General features: G+C 38.9%; 1 protein-coding gene across 1 annotated transcript; it reads left to right on the plus strand.

Annotated features, from left to right (window-relative positions):
• LOC129099280 (microphthalmia-associated transcription factor-like) lies at window positions 1–27,012 on the plus strand. The gene is given in 9 exon segments (XM_054608457.1): window positions 1–189; window positions 13,206–13,446; window positions 22,638–22,967; window positions 22,969–23,064; window positions 23,699–23,816; window positions 24,333–24,383; window positions 24,569–24,644; window positions 25,630–25,777; window positions 26,479–27,012. Coding segments are annotated over 9 exon segments (1,563 nt in total). The 5' UTR covers window positions 1–85; the 3' UTR covers window positions 26,878–27,012.
• Window positions 27,013–27,914: the final 902 nt, after the last annotated feature.

The raw sequence follows: 27,914 nt of genomic DNA on the forward strand, positions 1-27,914 counted from the left end.
CACAAATACCCTCCGCCTGGTCGTTCATTAGGGATTCAACGACTCCAACAAAAAAAAAAAAAAAAAGTTGACAGCATCTGTAAACATGCAGGCTGAATCGGGAATAGTTCCCGACTTCGATGTCGGAGAGGAGTTTCAAGAGGAACCCAAAACGTATTACGAATTGAAGAGTCAACCCTTGCAAAACAGGTCAGTTTCTTTTAGCTGCGTTCAGTTATTTCCCACGCCGGAGCCGCACTTTTGTGTATAAGTGATAATTAGACTTGCAGACTTTCTGAGTTGTTTTCCAGGGTCCATGCATCATGTGTGAGGTCTTCTCCACAGATGTTGTTGGATCTGGTCCCGGCTCTGGGATCTGGACTGGGGGGGATCCAGCTTGCCTCTCATTCCTTATGGTTATCCTGCTGGCATGAAGTTATGCAACACTTGGGTGTTGTCTTGTCAACATCAACTTCAAATATTAGCTTGTAGAGGAGCAGACAGGTCCCTTTGGTGAGATGATGAGCCTCACTTGTGTGCTGCTAAATCTAATGAGTGATATGGATTCTCCTAAACAATTGTATTTCATAAATACCTCTGCGTGGGAGAAATGCAATCTGCATGATACAGATAACTGGTTTGATTAGTCAAATAATGTGTTTTAGTTAAGTGAGTTATGGTCGAATATCCTGAAGCATAAAATCCATCTATAATGGATACACTTGTAGTGGAGCTTTTCTCAAAAAAAAGTTTACAGTGGAAAGCTGGTTAGAACTCTAGAAGTGTAAACAGACAACATCTGCTTTTTAATCAAGTATCGTCCTTTCTGTGTACTTATTTCAGGTCTTTAATTAATTCCGCATGTAATCGTTGGAGAATTTCCTGAAAAAACAAACCTTGTTCAGAGAATAAATGATCATTGCAAACATGAATAGTTCCCTTGGAGTCTCAGGACATAAACACTGACTTGTCAGACAGCTATTTTCAGCGTTGTTGAGGCCTCCAATAACAATCAGCGTTGAGCTGAGTCAGGTCTATATGGTCTGATTTGACCTTTCACCCTTTTTCTGGAAACTCTACACATCAAGTTTGCTGTCTGCTACGTCTGTTTGATGTGAGAGTCAGATGGCATTAGTGCAGCCAAATTACTAATAACCTGTCCAGGGATATTGGGAATGCATTGAAGGAACAGTTTGGCATTTTTGGGAAATGCAGGCATTGCAGAGAGTTAGATAAGAAGGTTGATACCACTGTTGTGTCTGTCTTTTGAATATGAAGCTGGAAAATGTTGCTTAGCTCAGCCTGAAGACTGGAAATAGGATGAAACCGCTATCATGGTATCAAAATTTGCAGCACCCCACAGTCTCCCATCAAAACTGCCAGGTTATTTTTGCACTTTAGTTTTTGTACAAATAAAAAAAACACAAGGTATAAGGTGTTAATTAGAGTTAATTTGAGTTAACATACATTTAGACAGAGCCAGGCTAGCTGTTTCCTCCTTTTTCCAGTATTTATGCTAAGCTAACCAGCTGCAGCTTCATATTAAATGGACAGATGTGAGTGTAAACAATATTCTCAATAAAAAAGTATTTCCCAAAATGTAAAACTAATTCCGTTAATGAAAAGAGCTTATGAACTAATTTGATGCTCTTCTTATTAGCTAAGACCTGTCATAACGTCATGGAAGCCTTTTAACCGCAGTTACAAAAAAGGTGTGCCAAATAATGATACCAGACTATCTTGAGTAAGTGACTAACAATATTTAACTTTAGTCATGACAAAAAAAAACCATGACCTCCTGTTCTGGGTGATTTTAATACATTATGCAACGCTTCTCGTCTGTGATCCGCCTGGAAAGTTGTGAAACTCAACACTTACTGCCTCTGTGATGCAGATGACGGTGATGATGACGACAATCTATTAACAGGACGGTGTCTGTTTTTTGCGTCCGAGCGTCTCCGTTATGTTGCTCGGCGGCAGTAATACATGGCTTCATTGTCAGGTCGAGACATACAAAGGACAGACCACCACTGTGTTTAGACAGAGCTCTTAATGCAGTTCTTATTGGTTGACTACTGTTATATTTTTTCCGCCTTTGGACATTTTTTTGCAGATTGGAAGTTTATATCTCTTTCTCCAAATTTTACCAGTTTAGGGAGAGAAAAAAAAAAAGCTGTCCTCTTGCATTGTCCTAACCTTTAACCCAGTTCTGCATTTTAAACTAATTTGTTCATTAGTGAAATGTCATTAAACTGTTACACATTCTAGGCCTGAATCTGAGCAGGAGTTGTTGCTGGCGGAGCAGTAATGCCAACCAGTTTTTAGTATAAGACACGTATCACAGTTTATTTCATTTCATGCCATTTCCTTTGGAATATGTGAAGATGTCTGAACAGTTGTTTCGATTGAATATCCCACTTCCTCTTCCCATCACATGAGGATGATCCGGCATAATAATAGTCACGATGCCCGTGTTGTTTTGAGAAGTTATTGCGCAAAATGGATATAATTAGCTTGATTGATTATTGAGGCCTTGTCATGTCTCCCTCTTGCTGTTTCTAAATTTAAAATATGTAGCGTGACAAAATGTAATTTTAGCTTTCGCCGATATGTTTTCTTGCTGTCTCTTTATTACTTTGACAGTGACTGCTGCAGACGATGTGACAGACGTTTTTGTGCCTAACATAGACGTGAGACAGACGGTGAAAAATAGTCTATGCAGTGTAAATAAGCTGTTTAAATTTAGCAGTGGATGTGTTATATCTGAGACTGAGAGTTCTGGGATCATTACTTGCAGGCTTACTTGGCATGCAAAGTCCAATTAAGGCTGAAAGTCTTAGTAATGCCTTCTGCTGAACAAAGCATATTCTGGCAGAAGCTTGGTATTTTACAAACCTTTACTTTACTTGTCTCTCTCTACCGCAACTTTTTTTTTTAAATTTCATACAAGCCAAACATTTGCTAAGTAATAATGTTTAACGCCGTATAAACACAAAGACCTGTGCAAGAGCTTTGCCTCAAATGTATTCAGTTTGAAATGAACAAAATTCAGATTTAAGTCAGGAAACATTTGATTAAAGACAAACAAGACCACTTTCAATACTAGTTTTTACAGAGTATTGACTTAAATACTCAGTCATATTTCCATACGGCTGTCATGGTAGTAGACTTAATATTGAAAAATGCACTAACAAATACATGGTTATTGCAGATTGGCTATAAACTCAGGTTAAGGGTTATGGAAGTTGGTGCTGTGGAGAATCCCAGACAGAGAAGCCTGAGGGTGAAGGGTTTCATCCAAGATCCAAGAAGGAAAGAGTTTATGGACACGGACAGGTGCTGTGGCTGCAGGAAGGACTTGTTCTGCAGTCATGATCACTTTGCTGCGTCTTTACTACTCCTGTGGCTCTCTGAAGCACATGTGTGCTTTGCACCTCTACATTATAAAATCTTTACAAACTTTGCTTAATGAGTATTACAGATAGCGACGTGTGATCTTTGTCAGCCTCTGTTGGTGACCAGTAGAGACTGCAACAACAGTGAAAACATATCACTTCCTAGGTCACATCCTGCCTGATGCTAAATAATGTAGACACTCAGTTTTCTTTCATGTCAAAGAAGAAAAGCAGCAAATCCTCACATTTGAGAAGCTAAGACCAGTTCATTGCGGATATTTTTGCTTAAAAAGTGACGAACGATTAATTGACCAATTGTTTGAACTCTAAAATGTTAATAGTACATTGACTGTGCTTTCGGTGTAAAAAGGTACCTTGTATCCTTGCACATCCTCCACTGTTCAGCGTTTGAAAAATAAATCCCTCCAAAATTATTTTTAAATTAAATAATTGTAATGTCATCTTGGATTTCACAAGGTTAGTCCCAAACAAAGAAAAATCCTCCTTATAGAGCCTGCTTAGTCCAATCAAAATGTCTCAAAAAAACAACCAAATGGAGCTAGCTTCTCCCTTCAAAATAAAATGCAGTTCTGTTTTTTTCGTAGAACTGTGAATAAGTAGTCCGGTCTTGAGTTGATATCCGGTCCTCTGCTCAATTGTTTTTGTCCTCACATCTCGCACTTCTTTCTTCACATGGATGAAGAACCATCATAAAATGAAGGCTGAATTCCTTTATCCATCTCACATAACTCCTCTGTCTACCACCAAAAGCATTTTTCATTCTCCCCACCCCAAACAATTCTCTTCCCTTTGTTCAGCAGGCCACGCCCCCTTATACCTGTGATGCAGGAGCATCCGACCACCTGACCAGTATGAGCTTCAGGAAACTATACATGTAAAAGCATTAGTGATGACGATAGAGGAACCCAGAGGTTTAACCTTTTAGTATTAAACCATCTGATTTATATACTCTTGCATTGACCCTTGTGGAGGTCAAAACTCTATAAAAACACTTTCAGATGCACTCAAAAGGGCAATAAAATATCAGTGACATACTTTGTTTTTCATGGTTATTGTGCGTGGAAACATTAGAGCTGAGTCATGTCGAGCTATGAATGGTTTCTTTTATAATGTGAGAATGTTTTGGTTGTCACATTCAGGATGAAAAACAGCCTGAAGAGATGTTTGAAAAAGCTGCTTTGTTTTGTTAGTAGAACATCCTTATTTCCATGAACCTGAAAACTTCACGGACACACTTAGCCTGCCGTAGGAAACTGTATGAAAACCTCCTCCTGACTGTCCTTGGATGCTCTGTTTTTCTCATTGTTGAATCACACAGCGATTAAAGGGGAGCAGGAACTAGAGCGGGCCGTCCTGCTGAAGAGGGAATTATGAAGGGCACTTAACGAAATTACCAAAATAAGACACGGCAAGTTCAAGTTATCCCAACCGGTCCTGGCTTCCTGGATTGAACACGTTTTTTTGTCCCTGTTTTGTCTTCCTCTAGCATCTGAAGCTGTGAAACTCTCTAGCAGCCCTGATAATTAGCAAGGAAATAGGGATAACAATATTTAGAAACCTATTATATGTTATTTTTGACATTTATTTCACATTGTATTATGAAAATGTAATGGTGGTGCTTGTTGTTGATAGGTTTATGGACAATAAAGGATTAAGTGGCAATTGGCTACTTTACCAGACAGGCAGGTTTAAATATAATTCCTGTAGAGGAATTTATTATTTCTCGAATAGATTTTATGCTGGGTTGAATTTATCAATATTTAGATTCATGTTTTGACCCTTTGTCGGATAAAAACAAGACATTTAAAGATGTCACCTTGTGAAATTGTGGCATCTTTTATTTCATTTTTGACATTTTATACAAATAAATTATTGGCAGATTAATCAGTAATACAAATAATCAGTAATAAAAACAATCTAATATGCTACTGCCGTACTTGCCTCACAAACTTTTGTCTAGTGTGATATACTGCTCAGAACACATGACAACACACAGACAGGGACATATCTACATACAGATGAGATGTTAATCAATAGGGTGTTTTGTTTATTTCTTAATTGTATATCTGTGTATCAATATCCTTTACACTTCATAGCGATATACAATTGAGTTCACAATAAATATACGTAAATAAACAATTAACCCTGCCTAAATATCGATGTATGTATGTTTGATATCATATGGATTGCACAGTACATTACACTACACACATTTGAATAGCTGCAACTTACATTATCATTATTTAATTAAATTTCAGTGTTGATTAATATGCCGATTATTTTCTCATAGTGAGGTAATTAATCAAGTTAAAATTGAGGTAATTTTTTCATAGACAATTTGACTTCTTTTTTTAACCAGTGGAGTCGCCACCTGCTGGCCATTAGAAAGAGTGCAAGTTTAAGGCAATTCAGGCTCGACTCTTCTGTCCTGAAGCAGCAAAACATTACACTACAAAAACTCAAAGTTTCTTAATATATTATAACGTCAGACATATGTTTTTGTGACTTTAAAACAACGAGAATAGTTGCCACTTAGTTTTTGACAGCTAACTAGTTGATTAATCGAAGAATTCCCATAATATTGCTTTTGCCTGTTAGACACGCAAGATGCACATGTTTATTATTTTGACCACAAGCTGCGTTGGTTTTTTTTAACCATAAAATATTATGCAGAAACTGTATATTTAACTAGTCTCATTTACTTAAGCAAATACAGAGCTTATACCCCAAGTAGTTCACGCGGTTCAACTATTTACCTTGTCGTAGTTTTTTCTGTACAGTTGTTTTCTTCTCTTGCTCTTCTACCTCCCGCTGGTTGCAAAGCCCTACATAATTGATGGCCCAGATGTACCACTTTCACACTTATGCTTCCCATTATCACCGATCTGCCTGCTAGTAACTATCTCCTGGGGGGTGATGCCAGCTGCAGCACGCTGGGGTGTTGTGATCAGCAGGGGAGTTCCAGCGGATCAGCGTTCTGTCACGTAGGGTCATAATCACTGAGCTGTGTTCCAGCTGAGAGGCTGTGTTCTCTGGCCTGATCTACTCCGTGAACGAGGCACCTGCAGTCTGGTAAAGATCATCGCATGCAGCATGTTGCAGGATCATATTTTTGCAGTGTTGTTTCTTGGCTACAGTCCAACAAGTATTTCCACTTTTTTTTTTTTATATTTCAGAGAAAATGGACTGAGCAGTCCCTGGTGGGACAATGACTACAAAGTAAAATGTCTGGATTTCAGTGGTTGTCTCATTTTATTATTTGGGTTATGATTTCCGAGATATATAAACTTTATTTAAAGATATTTGAATCAATAACAGTGTGCACAATGGGTGTTCAAGTTGTTTTTATTACTGTTATATGTATGCTTTGATGATTATTATGCTAGAATTAAACCATGGGTGCTTATATATAGTTAACTTAACACTCAAATCCTCCACATTTGAGATGCTGGAAACCAGCAAATGTTTGGATTCTTAGCTTAAAAAAATGACTAAGCAGTAAATACATTATCCAAATAGTTGCTGATTCATTTCATGTCTGTTTTCTGATTGATAGACCATTTGTTGCAGCTCTACTGGACAATATATATCTCACACCTTTCTGAAAAGCCCATCCTCAGTTTGTGGACACTGGAGGCTTCAAGTTTCCACGTCATATTTTTGTGTTCTCACTCCCAATACTTCAAATACTGCAGCTTGGTCAGTGCTCCTCGACGGCTGACACTGACGCACAGAGACACTGTTTAGCGCTTGTATGCGACAGACTCGGCTTGCAGCTAACACCAATGTAAACACAGGACTTTCATCCAGGAGACTGCTCTTCGTGTCCCGCGTTTAACCGAAAGTGAAAGTTGATATTTTGTAATTCAGTCGTTAGTCACGTGACTCGTTTATCATTTGCTAGTCACATGAGTCGTTAGTCAGTGAAGTTATCGTCAACCACACTAAGTGGGTTTATTGCCTAAACCTGACTTCCTCTTTATTTTGAAAAGACACTATGCATGTCACAAGGATATATGTGACGCCGGTGGGGTACGTAGAGCGTCCACGATGCGGCATACTGGACCACGATTGGCTTACAAACTATTTGAGATGGCACAGATCACACTTTGAGGCGAGCAAAGAGTTACTTTCCCGCCTCCAGCAGATAAGTTTAAAAACGGCCTTCTGGCATCAAAGTCTGCACAAACATCATTCTGCACAGAATCCAAGCAAAACTATTTTTTGAGAGGAGCTGAACTTTTAGCCCACGAAAATGAGCTCACTAAAAGTTCACATGTTGGAGAGACAAGCAGTGACTAAAAGCTGCAGCTGCAGGCCGGCGACCGAACACTTGCGACACATGTCTCAAAGCGAAACTTTATCCGTGTGGTTTGAAAGCAGCGTGTTGATGGGCAGCGTGTTTCCCTTGCTCTGATGTTGCCCTGGATGGGGCTGGTCCTCTGCCTGTGTGGCGATTGGAGATTCCAGGCCGGGCCCCGGAGCCTCCCCCCTCTGACTCACTTTCAGGGCTGCACCACCGGCATGACTTTCATTGCTCTCCCCAAGGGAAAAGGCACCTTCAGGAAAAAAACAAAACAAATATGGAGGCTGTAGGATTGCAAGTGTACAGACCCTGCTCAGTTGACTGTTTGTGAGTAATGCGCCTCGGCACGCTGGCATGTTTTAAGGCATGATTTTGGAGTGTATCGGTGTGTGTACAACGCCATACGTACTCATGAAGGACAGTGTGCACAGAGCTATGTGTGGCGGAATATACAAATCACAGCTTTAGCAGATTTCTCCCTGTGCAAATTTCCTTTGTGTTAAATAGTTTTGCTGCTGGCTCTGGTTAATAATCAACATCATAATTAGTTTGATTTTCAAACATGCATAGACTTGAATGCAATTGGTTATTGATTTTTAACTAAGAAGTAAGCAGCTATACATTTTTTGTGTCACTTTGAGGAACAACACTCAGCTTTTTCAATAGATAATCACGAAAAGAGTTTGAATATGTTTGTTTGTGACAGTAAAATAAATAAGTTCCTAATGGAGGGCTATTAGTTTTTAGGAAAGGTTGTTGTTATACCATTATTGTCCATTAGGCAGAGCTATTAGCTCAAACAGTATCTGTTCTGCATATTATTTTCCTTTTAACAGCTCAGTGTTTTGACTCTGGTCAGACCTCTGTTGCTGCACTGAACACTTTTGTTTACCTACTTTTCTTTCTCTGGTCCTCTACCATCTCTAACTTCATTTCCCTGTTTGCTGTCTGCAATTAAAACCTGAATCAAAGTCTCGGCTCTGACTATTTGACTAATGATGGAGTCTGATGGAGGAGCATAGTGAGCAGAATCAGATGAAGCATGGGTTGGATGGGTGGGGCTCTTCAGCACTGTACAGCCATTGTGTTTTTTTTGTTTTTTTTGTCTTTGAAATACACACAAACATGAGAGGAGGTGTGCATACACACACACACACACACACACACACACACACACACACACACACACACACACACACACACACACACACACACACACAAAGAGGGGAAAAGCTAAAAAAGACAAAAGAGCTTTTATGAGTTTCAGTGGTCTGTTTGGCTAAGAGCCACCAAGCAGTTGAAAGGAAGAAACAGAGAGAAAGAGGAGAGAGAGAGAGAGAGAGAGAGAGAGAGAGAGAGAGAGAGAGAAGAAGAGAGAGAGAGAGAGAGAGAGAGAGAGAGAGAGAGAGAGAGAGAGAGAGGCTTCTGGTCACTCATGCACACACTCACACACACAAACACAAGTCAATCTCATAATCAGGAATGTATTAGAGAAAACCACGAGGTGCTACAACTCTCTGTAGATCTCCACTAAAAAACACTTCTACTCTATTTGGAGACATATTGGAATTAACTTCCTGTAATCATTCAAGTGTAAACTCTTCAGAACTTTTAATGGGGTTTATATTGTAATTATTATATTTTTGAAATCATGTCAAGAACAGCCTGACCGAGCCGTTGACATGGAGGATTTCATCGGCTGATATAAGCTCATCACAGATGTATTGATATTGATTATATGTTGGCTGATCAAAACAAGAAGCAAGAAAGTCCACTATGGAAAAGATTTATTTAAGGTTATTTAGAAACAGTGTCGTCATTACATATATTGTCCACCAGAGAGCGCTGACAAGTTTATATTATTACTACAGAAATGTCCCACTCAATATGGTACAGATATCCATGGTGCCCTCTCAATGAGTCCTAATGCCTTTGTTGATCTCCTCACTCTCCCTCAAGCTCCACCAACAATTCAGACATTTTCTTTGCTATTGCCACTTCATCCATAGCTGACCATATTCACCTTAGATGCATTATTTGTTTGGTGCTAATTAGTAAATGTAAGCATGCTATAATGCTAAACTAAAATGGAGAACATTTTAAACATTCTAACTGCTAAACATCATGTTAGCACTGCCACTATGAGGATTCTGGTTTTTGGCATTGAGCTCAAAACTCAGCTGTGCCTCACAGAGCTGCTAGCATTATTTGACATACAGTAAATTAGGCTTTAATTATGGTAAACGTGGCAGAATTCTGACTTTTAAAGCCTCAGAACACTATTCTATTCTTTTTTTTATAGTTATTTTATTGTATTTTTAAAGTCAATGTGAAGTTTAATGTCTTAGTTTTGTACTTAACTTAATTTAAGTGTGTTGTATAAAAGAGATTCTGTGTGTTAAATATACAGTAGTTTAATCTGAAGCACAGAGACATTGGGGTCCATGGGGTGAAAGACAACAGGTGTGTGTCTCTGGAGGTAGAAACAGATGTATCCTCTCTTGTGCATGGAAGCACTGCGACGCCTTCAGGTTGCCGTTTCTGTTTGAGGTGACGGAAAAGCTGTTTTTGCTCTGATTGCCTGTGAGGGTGTGAAGTTTTAATCAGAACACTCATTGCCAAAACTTTTCAAGCTGAAACTGTAAGACGGAGAGGCATAGGATATGTGTAATCATTGCGTTGTTGTTTGTGAACTTGTGTTCTTCTTCTTCTTCACTACCTTTTTTGGTGAAACCTAATTCAGATGTTAAACTAGGTGCCTTCAAACAAAACATGACCCACTTGTAAAAACTCCACCTGGTACCAGTAGAAATACACAGATAATAGCATTCAAATATATTTCAAGTAGCAAAAGTAAAAGTTTTCATTATTTAAGAATAATATATATTATATCATTGGATTCTTATTATTGATACATTTATGTGTAAGCATCACTAATGTTGGTAAAGATGGAGCTATTTTACTTTATATACTGCTCGGAAACCTAATGCATATATCATTTATTATATCATAATATGCAATTTATTTGTTGCTTGTATATTTTATTAATAATCAAAATCTACAAAGTAGCTGTCGGATAAATGTAGTTGAGTAAAAACGACTTTATTTGCCTCATAATTTGGTGGAGTAGAAGTTATAAGTATGAAATGGAAATACTCAAGTAAAGTATCTCAAAACTGTACTTGGTTGCATTTGGCATTGAAACCCCACTATTGAACAAGTAATTAAATCATAAAGCTGCTGAGCATCTCTTCAAATATATGTATGGTAATGCCATCTGTATTTTCAAATTGTTGTTTATTCTAACTGGAAACAAGAAAGGAAATAAAACTTGTGTTTTTCTTGGAATTTATCCACTCAAGCAGTGAGTCCGATTAAAGGATTTATAAATATTTTTTAAAAATAAGCTTTTTTAACATTAGATCCAGTGACTTTTGTTTGAAACTCAGAGGATTAAAGGAAATACAATCAACCACAGTCACACAGACAAAGGAATTATGCATGTACAAAGTAACTTAACAAACTTAACTTGCTGCAGTGCTTTCAGAGACCAAACCACATACTTTGTTCTGCTGTAACTCAGTCATTAGATCTACTTATAATCAGGTTATCTGCATCAGCATTGTCTACGGAAGTGTATGAGACAGTTCTGGGCTTAATCTTATTTGACTGTGGAAAATGTGGTTTCACGTTTTAGCGTTACATACGGTGTTTGTGCTCTTGTGCAGGGTTCAGTGGGTGTGGTATCAGACAATGAGATTATATGCAGTACTGTGGAGAGAATTATGGTATGTTGAGGACTCAACACCCACTGAATACGCTGTAGACCGAAGCTGTATTTGACTCGCCTGGCTAATTAGTGCGATTACTGCACAGCTGGATTGGCCAGACGTTTTACTGCGTTTTGTCAAAAGGATCACTCATTCGACGGCGGCTTCACCCCGACAACTTCTGCTTCAGCAGAGTCTCTCTATTTTAGTCCTGCAGGCTCCGTCTGGGTAGCAGCCGTCTAAATTTAAAAGAGTGGGAAAACTGAAGCAAGCCCTTTTATGAAAACTGTTCCTCTTTTCTGTTTTGTTTGAGAGTGTAAAAAAATCTTTGCAACTGCAGCTGAAAGCTTGATGCTCTCAATAATCATTAGAATCAGATAGTTCAGCTGTAGGAAATTGAATTGATGCTTTGATACTGAAATAGTTTTATTTGGAGTATTTTTATCCTCCAAGATTAAATAATTGCAGAAAAACAGAAACTGTCCTCATAAAGCGTCCTAGTACAAAGAGTTGCTCCCTGAGAGGAAATTCTAAGAATATTCTTGAAACTATGACTTTCTCTAAGAATTGCAACAGTGTTTAATAGACAGTGTTTGAAATAGATTTCATAGATGCTACTTATGTAGACTGGCCAGAAATAACAAAAATGTAACACTCAAATGACTAACAACAGTAAATATACACAGGGAAATAATTGTAACAACTGTCAGCATGTGAATGGGCTTCTGCATAAGTTGGGATGTGTTTAAACATTGTGCTATCTACTTTTAAAGTAGGCCTATGGCTTTAAATGTTATTTATCAGATATGTGCATTAAATGAAATAATATTCATAATTACACCATGTCTGAATAAAGACTAAATTCTGTGATAAGGTCTATCCATTTCACTGTCCATTGTATGCCTATTAGTACTAAAAGTGCATTTTTCTTTTCTTTTTCTTTTTTTAATAAACCAATTACTCCTCTTAAAAGCATGCCTCATATCTATCAATGTTTCAGACATACTCATCCTCACAAAAGTAAAACTTTATGACTTCCTTGCTGTGAGAAGTTTTCTAAATCATCCTTGGCTAGGAATCCTTGCTAGAATTTCTTAGTCTACCTTAGGAGCTTTCTGAGAGTATTCTCTGATTTTTTTTTTCGGCTCCCGGGCTGCAACCAACAACTAGAACTTTACCAATTATTTTCTTGATTACCAACAAAATAATTTCCTAGAGCCCCAAACTACATCTTGAAAGTGCTTGTTTTGGCCGACCAACAGTCCAAAACCCAAAGACTTTTAATTGACTTTCATAACTGAAATGTGCAGGTGTTCTAGAAGTTAGAATCTGCACATTTTTGAAATTTGTATTAACTATTAACAGGTTATCTAACAAATTTTCTTTTAAAACCAACTAATCGACATAATTGTTTCAGCTCTAGAGTAAAGATTTTCCCTTTGATCTCTGCCCCTTCAGTCATCTTCATATTAACCTTTTTACTCCATCTGCTTTCCCTTCATCTTCTTCTACCTCTCCTTCTCTCTGATCTTTCTCCTCTCTCGTCTCTTTTGCTTGACCTCTCCTTCCCTGTCTGACCTCTCTCTACCCTCTCTCTGTTATCACTCTGTCTTCTCTACTCTCTTCACTTCGCCTTCCCAATCCCCTCCCTTCGCTTTCCCTCGCCATCTTCACATATGCCTCACCGTCTCTGCTCACTCATCTGTAATCTTTCTCTTTTTCCCCCATCTGCAGCGGCCCGTCGGACCAGCACGGCTCCTCCAAGCCCCCGCTGAGCTCCTCGGCCATGACATCACGCATCCTGTTGCGGCAGCAGCTTATGCGGGAGCAGCTTCAGGAGCAGGAGCGCCGGGAGCAGCAGAGACAACAAGCCTCCCTGTACCCACAAACCACGGCGGCCCAGACCCCGGCCATCAATGTCAGTGTCCCAGTCGGTCTACCACCTGCTTCCCAGGTGCCAATGGAGGTGCTCAAGGTAAACAACCGTGGTTCTAGGTTGTAGGGGGGGAAGGGGATATATGGCAGCGTGTATAATTAGCAGGCTGTCAAAGTTATCACAGTATATGTATAAAGTTTCCACCTCTGGAATTATGCATGTGTCATGGTTGCAGTCTGAATGGTCCAGGCAGGGCTGTATTTATAGATTTGATTGACTCGTGTGCGTGTGTGTGTGTGTGTGTGTGTGTGTGTGTGTGTGTGTGTGTGTGTGTGTGTGTGTGTGTGTGTGTGCATGTGTGGGTTTATGTGTGTGTGTGTGTGTGTGGACAGTCAGGCATTTGTGGTTTTACTATGACTGTGTAAAAAAAAAAAAAAAAAAAACACACAGGAGTGAGTGAAGTGTGTTAAAATGCGTATATGGGGATTATCTTTCCTGAGAGAATTCCTCTTTAATGCACGCTGTGCTTCCAGCCATTGGGATTTAGCCATCTTTAATCCTATTTGCTCAGCTAGATTCACATCTTTTCATAGCTTTGATTCCCTGGCAGTCCGAGGGACAGGAGACTTTTAAGATTTTCTGTACGAGTCGAGAGCGTTTTGTCTGAGGGATCATTTTAACGAGGCAGTTTGGTGAGTTTGTCTTCTGCATGTGTTTCCAGAGAGTTATCTATTTTTGAAATATCAACAGAAATGTGTTTGGCTGTGTTGTGTGGCGGTGAACATTTCTGTGTTATATTTTGTTTTCACATCTATTCTTCTTTTAGAAAATGCTTAATTAGCTGATTAGCGGTATAAAAAAAAACTCTATGTGTGATGGTGATTTTGAAAGATTTGCACGATACAAAGATGTAAGGGATTTTAGTTTAGTATTTATACTTTTTTGGAGTACTTGGTTTTTTTTTTGCGAAGTTGGTGGTGAAGTTTGTGGCGTTTGTCACAAGGACACACACATACCTGTGTACTCCTGTGTGTACGTTTCAACCTTTCCATGTGTTTTACATTTTCTACTTCTCTAAAAAAGTGTTTTTTTCACTACCTTGCTTTTTTAAAGGCTGTGCAATCATGACTGCAAGTCTTTTCATTTTAAAAGAATATGCAACACTTTAGGGAATCTTTGCACAAATATATAATTGTGTTTGTGCATTTGAATTTCCAAGCTGATATCTACAGACTTAAATTTAGAAGCGTTGTTTAGAACCCTGAATGGGGAAAAAAGGAGATTTCAGTAAAGGATACCCTTAAAGTTTTATTCGTATAACCTCACATTAGGTGTAGTAGAAGGTAGAGCTATACTGGGGGCTATTGAGTAATCTTTGTTGATCTAAATCCATCCACAACACACTCAGAGATTTCATGGTTACTTGCTCAGCCACACTTTCATCACCCTGGATGTGTGTGGCATGGGCCAGCAGCGACGGACAAATACAGTATATCCATTGAAAACAAGCAGCATAGACATTACTTACTCCCCATAATCTGCAGCTCTTTGAGAGGTTTAGGACACCCCCACCCCGAACCCTCGCCCTGTGTACAATACATCAAGTTAGAGTGATTTCTCCACTTTGGCGAGAGCTTACAGACATTCTTCATTGACTGAAGTCCTCAAATGAAAAGGCCGTTCCAGCTTGGCGCTGTTGAGCAGGGTTAACCTTCTCACCTGTCTGTGGGTAGATTAACAGAGTCCACAAAAAGCTCAGGGGTACCAGGCAGAGCTGCTGGACCTCAAAAAGTGCAAACATTAAGCTTAAATGAGTTTATCTAAAGACTGATTGGACCCCTAATTAACCAAGTGACCTCTGACCTTGTGGGGAATAAGTAAGGGATCAGTTTAGGGATCAAGACAAAGGCGAGCACAGCCTTACCACACACCGAACGCTAATTCAGTGAAGAATGCTCGTAATTAGCCCCCACTGCCTTCATTCCACGGCATATTTTAGAGGAAAAAAACACTGCTTTGAAATGTAGGATAACTTCCTAAAAGGGTTAAAAAAAATGATTTCTCATTCAAAGGATTTATTGTGCCATGAAAAGAACAAAGTACTCTTCAACCCTGTACAAAATGTACCTCTCTTTTGGATTACACAAGCGGTGTAGCTCGTGACTAGTACGCATCGGATAGTATACAAAGATGCTGCACAGATATCTCACATTTTGTAATCTTAAATCTAAAAAAAATGATGCTATGGCTTTTATTTTGCAAAAAAAAAAAAGTGGTCGATAAATATTTATATGCAATATAACATTACGTGCAGTTATCATTTAAAGACACAAGGTTTGTGTTCCACTGGTAATTTACCACATTTTTGCATAATAGCATGACAATACATCATAGGTTGAAAAGACCACAGGTTGCTCTGATGTCGCTGCTCACATTAGCATCACAGTTGTCGTCTGCAAGTTCCACAGAGCACGTTAGCAGCTTAACTGTGAGACAAAGTGGCCTATTCTTCTAGGCTGCGTAGCAAATGGGGGCATTCTTGTTAATGTATCCTGGTAGGACCATCATGGAATGCCCAAAGCATGCAAGTAAAAAAAAAAAAAAAAAAAGATACAGATCAGTGTTTGTCAGCTTGTCAGCATCCTCTCTCAGTACAGCAGGCCGCTTTGTGCGTTTCGGACTGTTTGAGGGGTTATGTTGCCCAGGGCTGAAAACAAGCTGATAAACAACAAGCTGTCTTGTTTACTGTGGTCACAGATGCTGTGAGTTGGCCGTTGACGTCACTTTTCCAAACTGTGTATTTTGGAAAGAGTACATTAAGTGGGGAAAAGTAATGTTAAAGACCTGCCGGCTAAGATCTCTCTATTATCCATTGTTCTGCTCATTGGCTCTTAACCAAGCTGGAAAAACAGAATGATCATTATAAGATATGTATCACAGTGTATCTAGGATAGAACTTAAACCAAAGCTTATGTGCACATCACTGTGTTTGGACTCCTTATGCATACTTTAAATACAGAGACAAAGAGCCTTTAGAAGTCCAGCCTGTATAGATGTGATAGACTTTGTGAACACACAAGGAGAAGGATCCTTTTTTTTCTCTGAGGGGGTTTAAAAACAGATACTTTTTCAGCCTCGGACCAGTTCCTTCTAACAGAACAGCAATATGTACAATATGTACAATATGAACTACAATATGTAGCCTATTGACGTTTCACCGTGAGGTCTGTGGCCCCCAGGGGGCTCCTGTTAACTCAGAGCAGTTAGATCATCTGATTATGTGTGATCATTTTGGAAATCCCTCAAGATTCAGCTGGTTAAGTAAATGTAAGAGGTCTGCTTCTTGCCGCAACAATGAGATTTTAGGGCTGTGACTAATGATTATTTACATATTTCATAATTGATTGATCTGCTCATTATTTTATCAACTAATTGATTAATCATTTAGTCTGTATAAAGAAAATAGAGGAAAAAGGAGATATACTATTTAGACAGCTTGTTTTGTTCGACCAACAGTCGATATTCAGATTGAAACAAAGAAAAGCAGAAAAATCCTCACATCTGAGAAGATGAAACGATAATAATAAAAAATACTTGCAAGATGAATCAATTAAGAGCTGTAAACCATCATTTTCATTATAGATGAATCCGCTGATTGTTTCCTCAATAAAAGGATAAATAGCTCAGTCTACATGATTCCTAAAGCCTAGACTTAAATGATTCATTCATTATAGAATATAATAAAGTTGCAGATTAATTTTCTGTCAGTAGACTCATCATTTTAAACAAGCATTACTTCTGCAGTGAGGAAATCATAAAAAGAAGAAATGCAGCTGTTGCATATACTGAAAAATGTTTATACAGAGAGAAAAGACAGTTGTATGGGGCTCCTACAGTGATCCTTTGTACGTTGTGGTTGTTTCTATTTTTAGACAGCTATCAGTTCTGTGGATGTGAGAATTTCTTCTGTAAGTTTATGTGAGCAGACAGAGAGTCAGTGGGTCTTTGTAAAAAAAAAAAAAAAAAAAAAAAAAAAAAAGCTTGTCATACAGCTGTGGTTTCAAACCAGGTGGTCTGGAACCCCCAAGGGGTCATGAGATAAATCTGAGGGGTTGTGAGATGATTAACAGGATAGAAAAGTAGTGGAAAAAATGCATTTATCTTTCTTTTTAGACTCTCCTTAATCATTGCAATTTTTGTGATATAAAAAAGATTCATATAATGTTGTGGTCACATCATGTTAATGTATGCAACCTGTGATAAGTCCCAAAAAATAGACATGAAAAAAACCCAAATGATGGGAACAACTGGCACACAGCGTGTTCTGGCCAGGACTGGTCACATTAATACACCACAAATTAATGAAATTAACATTCTTTATAGAAATATTACTATATAACATTAGCCCATTGCAGTCTTCAACTGCAATGGGCTAATGTTATATAGTAATATATCCTTGACCTTGTTGAGGGTCATAAGGTCAAGGAAATATGCAAAGCAGAATTCATGGGACTAAGTAAAAGACTGCTAAGAAAATGCGACTCCGTTAACACTAGGCTATTTAAATACGCAACGGGGGATTATGAAAAAATAAGCCATTTAGAAAACAGCTGAACAATCCATGTAAGGATTCTTTTCTAAAACAGAATCTCACCTCCTTAAGACGTTTTAAATTGATCCTCGATGTAAACAGCGACAGCAGACGTTATTTACAGCTGAATGGTGCTTCACTTTAAATGTTGCTGCCTAAAGGAGTTGTTGGAGAACTTTATCTACTCTCCTACATTAAAGGACGGTCCTGTACCTGTACCCTATGATAAAGGAAATGAGAAAGGAAGCTTTGAAGCATGTTTTCTTAGCATTTAGGGAATTCGACCAGCTCTTATGCCGTGAAAAGTTAGAAACCTTCCCCAAGTTAAATACACTATTAGACTGCAGGACCAGGTTTTCATCCAATACCTGAAGGTATGTATGGCTTTACTTTTAGAGCCTGGATGCTGGGTGAAAGGAGTTACCACCGGCCTCCACAGAAAAATGACCACTATTTGACAAAGCTGCAACCAAAAAATTGATAAAACTTTAAATTTACAAGAAGACCAGTGTTAATTATTATAAATTCATCAATTATATTTTCATAATTAACTCACCAGATTATCATGAGCTGAGCCTCTAAGTATCAGATATCAAAAACTAATAGGAAACAACAGAAAAGCTGACACCAAACCACACTTGGTTATGTGTGCGTACTACACAATACTGCTACTTGTATGCAGGCTCTTAGGCTTGATAGCAATCAATGCTGTTGCTGCAGCAGTTCTGGTCATTTATTTTTCCCATAAACAAAACATTAATTTTCAATATTATGACAGCAGCTGACTTACTACAAATTAAAAGTTGCTACTTTGACTGAAAGAAAAAAAAATAGCACTGTGTGTATTTAAATATCTTTGGGGTTTAGTAAATGCAGTAGCGGGCCAGTGCATTTCACACCTAGGCCTTCAGTGATGTCCTACACAGTCCTCCCTGAATGAATCCACCTCTTAATACCATCATTCAAGGTCGGTGGTTCGAACCCCTCTACAGGCAACATGCCGAGGTGTCCTTGAGCAAGACACCTAACCCTAAAATGCAGCCCACTGCTCCTCCGGGATGGGTCAAATGCAGAGAACCGAATTTCCCCATTGTGGGACTAATAAAGGCTTAATTATTATTATTATTATGACGCCATGGCTCTAGAAACTATACATTTAGACAGAAACGCATTATAACTGGGCGTTGCATCACCTTAACATAGCGTAACGAGTACAACAGAGTTATATTAATATTTCCGACGCATCCATTACCCACGTCTGTCGTCTCGTCCACCATAACAGTGACAAAGGGTGCTTTTTTTAATCACCATTTTGATCTCTTCTCCCATCACTTCAGCAATAGCATAAATCAAGTCGTTTTGTATTTTGCCTGACATCCCAGTAAACACTTTGTTGGTGGACCTTTTCCCGGCCATGTCAGGCTCGCTAGCTTCCGGGTTGGCCGACCTCTTCTCACGATGTCTATCTTTTTGTTGAAAAGTCCGTCTTGAAAATGGCGTTGTTTGTATTTCTGCGACCAAATCTATCTCTTCTCCTCCATCAGCCATTGTGGGTTGAAAAAATAACAAAAAAAACAACGCTTCTATATCTATCTACACGAATTAACGCTAGCTCGTTCAGGTCGCCACAGGGTCATCAGGATCAGGTTCAGGTTGCTAGCTCTGCGTAGCTCCGCCTCTCACCAGTGCGCATCCAATCAAAAGACGTGCCCTTGCTGACGTCATTGTACGCCTGCATGCTGGCCCCGGTGTCGCCAACTCGAAATCTGATTGGTTAACACCACAGTTTAGATTCCGTTAACTTTAAGCTACAGACGCCAGCACTGTTGATTCTGAAGGCCTAAGGGCAGATTTCTTGGACCCTAGCAACACATGACGGCTGAAATATGATTGGATAAAAGCTCTAACGCTGAGGCTGGAAGCAGCGCAACCAAGAGAAAAGCTATGAAATGAAGAGAATAGACTATGGGGAATAATTTAATACATATTTGTGGAAAAAATATATCAAAATTAAATTTATATTCTGATGATGTTTAGGCCAGCAGAGAAGGCCTTGCTGGCCCTGACGGCCCGCCACTGAGTAAATGTCAAATTTGACTATTTACTGACAATTTATGGATAAAACAATTAATCAGGTAATTGAAAAGACAATTGAAAGATTAATCTAAAACATACATATAAGAGAGAGAAATACAATTTGTTTAAATAAAAGTGATGATATAATAGTCTAAGGTTATTGGAAAGAGATTTAACCCAACCTGTATTCAGTCACCGTTTAGTGGATAAAGATAATATAGTATAGTAATACTTAACAGGAAGTCATGGTTTGCTTAAACATGTGAATACAAACAACTGGATTGCTCATGTATGACACAAGCATTATGCATCTTGACTGCATTTCTAAATACTCATTACATGTGTTCAGTCTTTTTTCAGGATCAACATCACTCTGATCCATAATGTGTAAAGTATACCATTTTTGGTATAGAAATGCTTGCGTGCCAATGATGACTGTGAATCTGCAGGGGAGTTGATTTATTGCTGTAATCTAATAACCATGGTAACGCTCCTTTAGAAATGATCATCGGTAATGATACTGCAGTCGAGTTAAACACCATAATGAGAACAAAGCAGGGACTATAGGATTGTAGCGACCAACATTAATGCATCTCATTGTTTTACACTTTAGCCCAAAGCGTGTCTCGGCTCTTCTCAGCGAGTAATTGACGTGTTGTAAATATGTCAGCTTTACAACCCTCTAATGACGTCATACCTGCGTGATTAAATGTTAATGTACCACCTTAATGAGTACCCCCCCTGCAGAACAGTGCTACTGTCTCTGGGCATGGAAAAGAGAATCAGGTAAAGAGGTGCAACTAGTGATAAACTAGGCCACTCTCTAAAGGATACATAGATGTAGATGCATGATTAAAAACTTGCATGTGTGGATTTATTTTTAGTAACGTTTTTGTTATCTTAATCATCTCTATGCTTTATTAGCAGCAGCAGTCTCCACAGATGATGAGTATCCATGTGCAGCAACAGATGCCAATGCATTTTGGATATTTTTCTTAGGCTCCACGTGTTTTAATAACCATATCATCTCAGCTGCCTAACAAAGTGTGCAGACTACAGAAGGGTTTTCAAATAAGCAGTGGAAACACCAGCTTTGAGTTTGTCTGGAGCCTGTGACCTCCTCCGCTCTGTTGAAGCCATATCCTCTGATATTATACATGAACAGATACAAATACTTTTATAAACGAAGTAGCGACGAAGCATGCACGTTGTTGCCGATTTTAAATGTAATTTACAGACGAGATATAAGGCAAATCGCAGACATATAGGGACGTAATAAACTGTTTTCTTTGTGCCGTTTTGAACTGGGAACTCACGCCAAGCGTCCACAGGGTTAAAAAAAAAGATGCGGCAAAGCAACAGCCTTGGGCAAGTTTCAGTAAAAGAGGTGGCCTTGCAAAACAAAGGCACTGACTGTTAGCAGCACATCCTGACATCAAGTGATAAATTCAGATTTTACATAAAACAACACAAATTTGAAAAAGCTCATTGTACTCCACTGATATGCATAGCTAATTACTTTTCTTGTCTTTTAAAAAGATGAGCTGGATGTGTCTGCCCTTAGCAGGCTTAGTCTTCTGGTGCAAGCAAGAGAGACAGCACTCCTCAGTTTAGAGAGAAGTTAACACAGAAGTTTAGGTTTTGTTTTCTAATTGGACGGGTCAGTTGACTGTTAATGATGCTTGAGCTGCTTGGATACCAACCTTATGAGGTATGTTTAATATGGATTGTATCTTTTTTGAGAGGTATTTCTTATGTTACGGAAATAAAATGAGACTAAATTTTAAAAATGTAATCTTTCTGTCATAACTAGTTCATGTGTCATCCATCTAAATTTACTAGGGAATTATCTGTTGTGCCGTTATGTCATAAACCACAGAATTTGTCAAGACATTCAGGCGATAGACGGATTAAATATAGACCCTTGATGTGAGCTGGAATGCAGCAGCACAGCTCCATTTAAAATGTGTCACACCCCGTCAAACTCTGTCTCTGAGGTTCGTTTATGTGCCGGCTGTAGCTTTTCTGTATCATTAACGCTGTGTGATGGATTAATGGAATCAAATGGATCCATAACCAGGGGAGTGCAGAGATGGGTGTGCATGTAATTTTTGTTACTTAAAATATGTGGACTATAAACGCAGAAGCAGAACGTCGTAGCAAAAGAAAAATATGTAGAAATAAGTTTTCTCCTGAGACTCTTTTAGATAACAACACTTGACAGCGTCTCAGAAGAAAAAATGCATAATGCATCGTCTGTTTTTAAAAGCTGTGCCAAGTTTATTTTAATATTGTAGTTGGTACAGTGCACTACTAGGACAGGCTTTGAGGTATATTTAGTCTTTATCTGGGTATATTTATCTAAAAATATTTAGTGTTTTTAATCTAATAAAAGACCACAAGAAAAGTATAGTTGTAGTGTAAAGGAGGATTATTTGAAATTCAAATTTGGGATTTATTTCCAATGTTGCACCTGTATCCATCAACACATCCAATATCTTTTATTTTTCTTATTGTCTTTTCATTTTCCCACCTTCCTACTCTCTCTCTCTCTCTCTCTCTCTCTCTCTCTCTCTCTCTCTCTCTCTCTCACCCTTTTCCCCTTCTCTCCTCCCACCCACAGGTCCAGACTCACCTGGAGAACCCGACCAAGTACCACATCCAGCACTCCCAGCAGCAGCAGGTGAAGCGATACCTGGGAAAGCTCGGCTCTCAGGTGTTGAGCTTGCCCTGCCACAACCAGTCCTCTGATCACGGGGGCATGCCGCCAGGGCCGGGCAACAGCGCCCCCAACAGCCCTATGGCCTTACTGACCCTGAACTCGAACTGCGAGAAAGAGGTGACTGCTTGTGACTTGTGGTGTTTTTCCTCACAAATGCATACTGAATAAATGCCTTTTTTGTGACCTTTCGCTCATTTAATCATCCTTTTCTCTATGTCGTCTTGTTTTTTAGATGGATGATGTCATTGATGACATTATTAGTCTGGAGTCCAGTTACAGTGATGATATCCTGGGCCTGATGGACCCAGGACTTCAGATGGCTAACACGGTGAGTGTGTGTGTGAGCAGTCCACTTTTTTTAAGCCACATGAGGGCGTCTCATTTGGTGTGGAAAACTTTAAAATAAATGTCAATACATTAAAAAATACAAATTCTCAATCCTGGGCTTTTGCTCCAGTCAGCTAAGTGGCTACAGTTACTAGTTTTCTACCAGGAAGACCAACAATCATTTTGCAGATTGCCCATAATTTAAAGAAATTGTCACACATGGCAGAGAGTACTTCCTGGATTCTTTCCATCACTGTTAGGTTACCAGGCAACTAGAATTGTAAATTCTACACACATGTTAATTTATGAGCTTTAAAGCTGCTTTTGTGTTCTTGTATGTACCTGTACACTGAACCAGTCTAGATGTTTCCCTGTTTCCTGTGTTGTTGCTAAGCTAAGCGGCTACTTGCTGCAGCCTTACATGAGCGTAGTATCGATTTACCAAAATGTAGAACTATTCCTTTATCAGTGACATCACAATTATTTGCATATACTATGAGCGTAAACCTTTCTCACTGCATTAAAGGGTCAATTATTTTGTCAGCATCCTACCAAACCTGCTCATCTTGTGACACTAATTAGCATCTATACAGGGAGGGTGATCTCTGCTTAATGTCTCTGCCTTGTCCCTGTAGATCCCCGTGAATGCTAACCTCATGGACATGTATGGTAACCAGGGTATGTCCCAGCAAGGTCTGCCCATCAGCAACTCCTGCCCTGCCAACCTGCCCAACGTCAAAAGGGAATACTCTGGTAAGCAATACTGCAAGAGACGTACAAATCATAAATATATATCAAATGTTTACAGATCTTTGAGCTGTGAAAATAAACAGTAATGTCCATTCAGCTTCTCTATTGCATGTAAACTACACATAGGAAGCTTAACTCTCGAGGCCTCTGTGCAGCTCTTAATGTAGTGTTTTATAAATAGTCTCGTAATCCTCTGCATTGTGGGGTTGGTTTGTGCATGGTTTACATGTGTTTCAATGTATTTCTATCCATTCTGCACAATTTTCATATTGAAATCATTATTTCTCATAGTTTCACAATCCCCGGCCATCATGCATATGCTGGATAAGTCTGGATCCTGCGGCAAATTTGAAAACTATCACAGGCCTGAAGGGTTCCCTGTTGGTACGTATGGTTAATGAGCTTCAAGCACATTTGAGATTTGCACTGCTCTGTTTATTATATTGATAATAAACAGAGGAGATAAAAACAGAGATAAAGACAGATGTTAATCGAAACAATTTTTCTTTTCAAAAGCAGAAGTAAGAGCAATGGCAAAGGAAAGGCAGAAGAAGGATAACCATAATTTGAGTGAGTTTTGATTGCATTTTAAGCTTTAAGCTTTATACTCTGTAAATGTGTAAATGTAAATACTTAAGTGTGGTAACAGTTGCCATAATATTATCTTCTTTGTTACTCTGTGTAAAAGAACATTTTCAGATGGGGGTTTGTCAGCTAATCATGGATTCTTTTCTCTTCTGTTTTTTTTTCTGTAGTTGAGAGAAGACGACGGTTTAACATCAATGATCGAATCAAGGAATTGGGAACTTTAATTCCCAAATCGAATGACCCGTAAGTTACTTATGTCATTCACTTACTCTTTTAATCATACTTTATTTCTTATTCAAGACAAAATAAGTAACGCTCCTTGACAACAAGACTCAACACTCTTCACTTAAATAGTGATATCTAACAAGTAAAAGGCGGGAAAAATTTGTCACAAAAGGGTTAAAGAAATAAACTCTGATACACACAAAATATCAATTACACACAGATTGCAAATTTCCCTGCTGTGGGACTAATGAAAGATAATCTTATTTTATTCTATGGAGTCCAGTCCGACCATCATTTGATTGGTGAGATTATGGGGATATTAATCTTTTTTTTCTGTATGTATTGACACTTAGGGGTTAGAAGCACAACTCTTCTCTTCCTCTGCCCTTTGACCTCGCCTGTGGCTCTGGGGAGATCCCAGCAGAGCCTTTTGTTATGTATCTCCACCCCATGGTTGTTTTGCTAAACCCCAGCTGAGTGCTCCACCAACACATAAACCTACGTACACACAGAGACCTGGCCTCACATGGTTCTTACTGTTAATGACACATAATGAAAAAGAAAACATACAGTACCTGAACCTTTTAGCATTTAAAATCTTCAATACTATTATCGATTCATAACTTTAAATCTGAATTCATCATTACAATCATCAACAACAACATCTATTCGCCCTCAAAGCTTCTGACCAATTGAAACCTGAAACAGCTCTCAGCATAATTGATGGATCTATAATGCAGATTTTCCCAGTTAAGTCTAGTGAAGATCGCTTTTGCCCCTACAAAACTTCCACTGCAACCATCGGTTCTTCAGTGATCTCAGTGACCTCGCCTGTAGACATTTACGATGGAGCCTTCACTACAGAGAACTAAGACTTCTAACTGCTGGTCACTTCTGTGACCTCCAGGTCTCCTCTGATTCTCCTCATTATCCTCGTCTGTCTCTTGTTTATTTATCTACTGTACGTAGGATGTACAAATAATGGCTCCTCTGTGATTTCTAGGGACATGCGTTGGAACAAAGGCACAATCCTGAAGGCATCGGTGGACTACATCAGGAAACTACAGCGGGAGCAGCTGAGGGCCAAGGAGCTGGAGAGCCGCCAGAAGAAGCTTGAGCATGCCAATCGCCATCTAATGTTGAGGATACAGGTAAAGCAACTTTTATGGCATCTAGTGTTTTGATGGTACATTCACAGTAGTTGAGCTGTTGAATTGCATCATAAACATCCTATTTGCGTAGTTGTTTTATTAGCATCTGAGAATAAAATTAAAAGAAAATCTACAGTATGTTCCATGTGCACAAAGTTTAAAAGAGACTGGATTGTCAGTATTAACGAGTGCCTCCGCTGACGTCAGAACACATTTTAAGACTTTATATAAATAGGTTAATCTTCAGAGAAAAACAAGCAGAGCAGCTAATTCACCCAGCAAAGGCCACGTATTGAGGAGGGGAAGCAGCTGTTTAGATCAACCATCTTGTAACTAATTAGTCACAAGATAAGAGGTGTCGGGATCTGTGTGATTCGGCTCAGAGGACATTGATTGATTGGTCACATTGTGAGATTTTGTCGCGGTAATTATTTACAGAAGCACTGTCAGGGTACAAAAGAAACCCCAAGTTTTGTTTCAAGTGGGGGAAAGTGAAGGCAAAACAGCTCAGTCAGTCACTGCCAGGTGAAGATTTAAAACTTCACCAGTAACCAAAACTTAACTATTTTGTTTACCAACCATAGACCAAGTAAAACAGTACAGTCATCCTGACACAAGAGTAGAAGACTGTGATAGATATTATGGGAGTGAAAACTCTTCACTGACTAACCTAAGTGTGTCTTTCTCATTGTGTTTTGCAGGAGTTAGAGATGCAGGCTCGGGCTCACGGCCTGGTCATCACGTCTTCAGCTCTCTGCTCTTCTGAACTTGCGGCACGGTCCATAAAGCAGGAGCACTCTCTAGAGGACTGTCGCCAGGACATGTACACGCTCCTCCCCCATCACCAACACCAACACCCGGCCTGCACTCCTGAACAGCCCGGCGCCCTGGAGCTAAACGAAGGCCACTCCAACTACCCAGAGGGTCACTACAACGTTCACGCCAAGCCGGGCTCCAAACTCAACGACATCCTCATGGAAGACAACCTATCACCGGTGAGAGGGGGGGACCCGTTGCTCTCGTCCGTCTCCCCAGACACCTCAAAGGACAGCAGTCGCAAGAGCAGTGTAAGCATGGATGAGAATGATCAGGTCTGTTAGCACCCCCTACTGCAAGACACCCTGCCTGCATCTCCAATCGTCTCCACCCTGCTGCAAGTGTCCCTGTCAGCAGCTAACACACTCCTAGCTGCTGGAGAGGCTTTCTCATTTGTTTTGTTGTGTTTTTTTTTTTTTTTCTCCCCCACCCATGTTTACATGTATTGAATCTTTTCCATTCATATTTTTTTTTTTGTGATATCTTTGTCTTTTCAAGCCCTCAACCTTGATTTCAAGGACTGATTATGAAATGTGTTTGCTTTAATCAATACTTTGATGACAATGAGTTACAAGAGTAGACGTTTTTATATTTTAAAATACATGCATTCATCTTTGAATAGAGGCTAGATTATGTTTATTTCTATTGATTCCAAAGAATCTAGGGAAGTTATAAATCACGGTCATAAATGTAGATATTTTTTGTTAAGATGAACACTGCTTTTTAAATCGCTAGCAATAATAGAAGAAAGAAAATCTATTTATTACTATAGTGCTTTACACTCCTTGTGTCTTAGATTGAACTTGAATGTGCCAATGCCTTATTAAGATGTGTATGCATCGATGTTGTATTGCTATGCACATTTTTTGGCTGTTAGTCTTTGTCAGTCTTCCAGTTGAAATTTCTTCCTTGACAAATATTAATCATTTGTAGATTTGATCTTATTTATGTATCTATGTAAACTGGACTTAATGTACACATTCCCCTAAAATGTATTTATAACAAGGCATTTAAAAAGAGCCTTTTTGAAACGACTGCGATATTAAATAAAAGCACATTAAAAATAGGTAGCTAATAAGTCTCCTTTAAGATAATTAAAATGAACAAAATCAGCCTTAATAACGGTTAATTGTAATCTTTTATTCAGTGTCATAATAAAGAAAAAACAGCACAAGTCAAGTTTACCCACAATGATGGGGAATTGTTACATAATTCTATATATCATTGATAGATAACTAAATACAAAATGAAGATGAATCAGTGAACTTCTTATTATATTCTTGTCTGTAGTGATCAGAACTGGTAAAACTGCTTCTATTTG

Source organism: Anoplopoma fimbria, chromosome 12 (assembly GCF_027596085.1).
Source record: "Anoplopoma fimbria isolate UVic2021 breed Golden Eagle Sablefish chromosome 12, Afim_UVic_2022, whole genome shotgun sequence".
NCBI lineage: Eukaryota > Metazoa > Chordata > Actinopteri > Perciformes > Anoplopomatidae > Anoplopoma > Anoplopoma fimbria.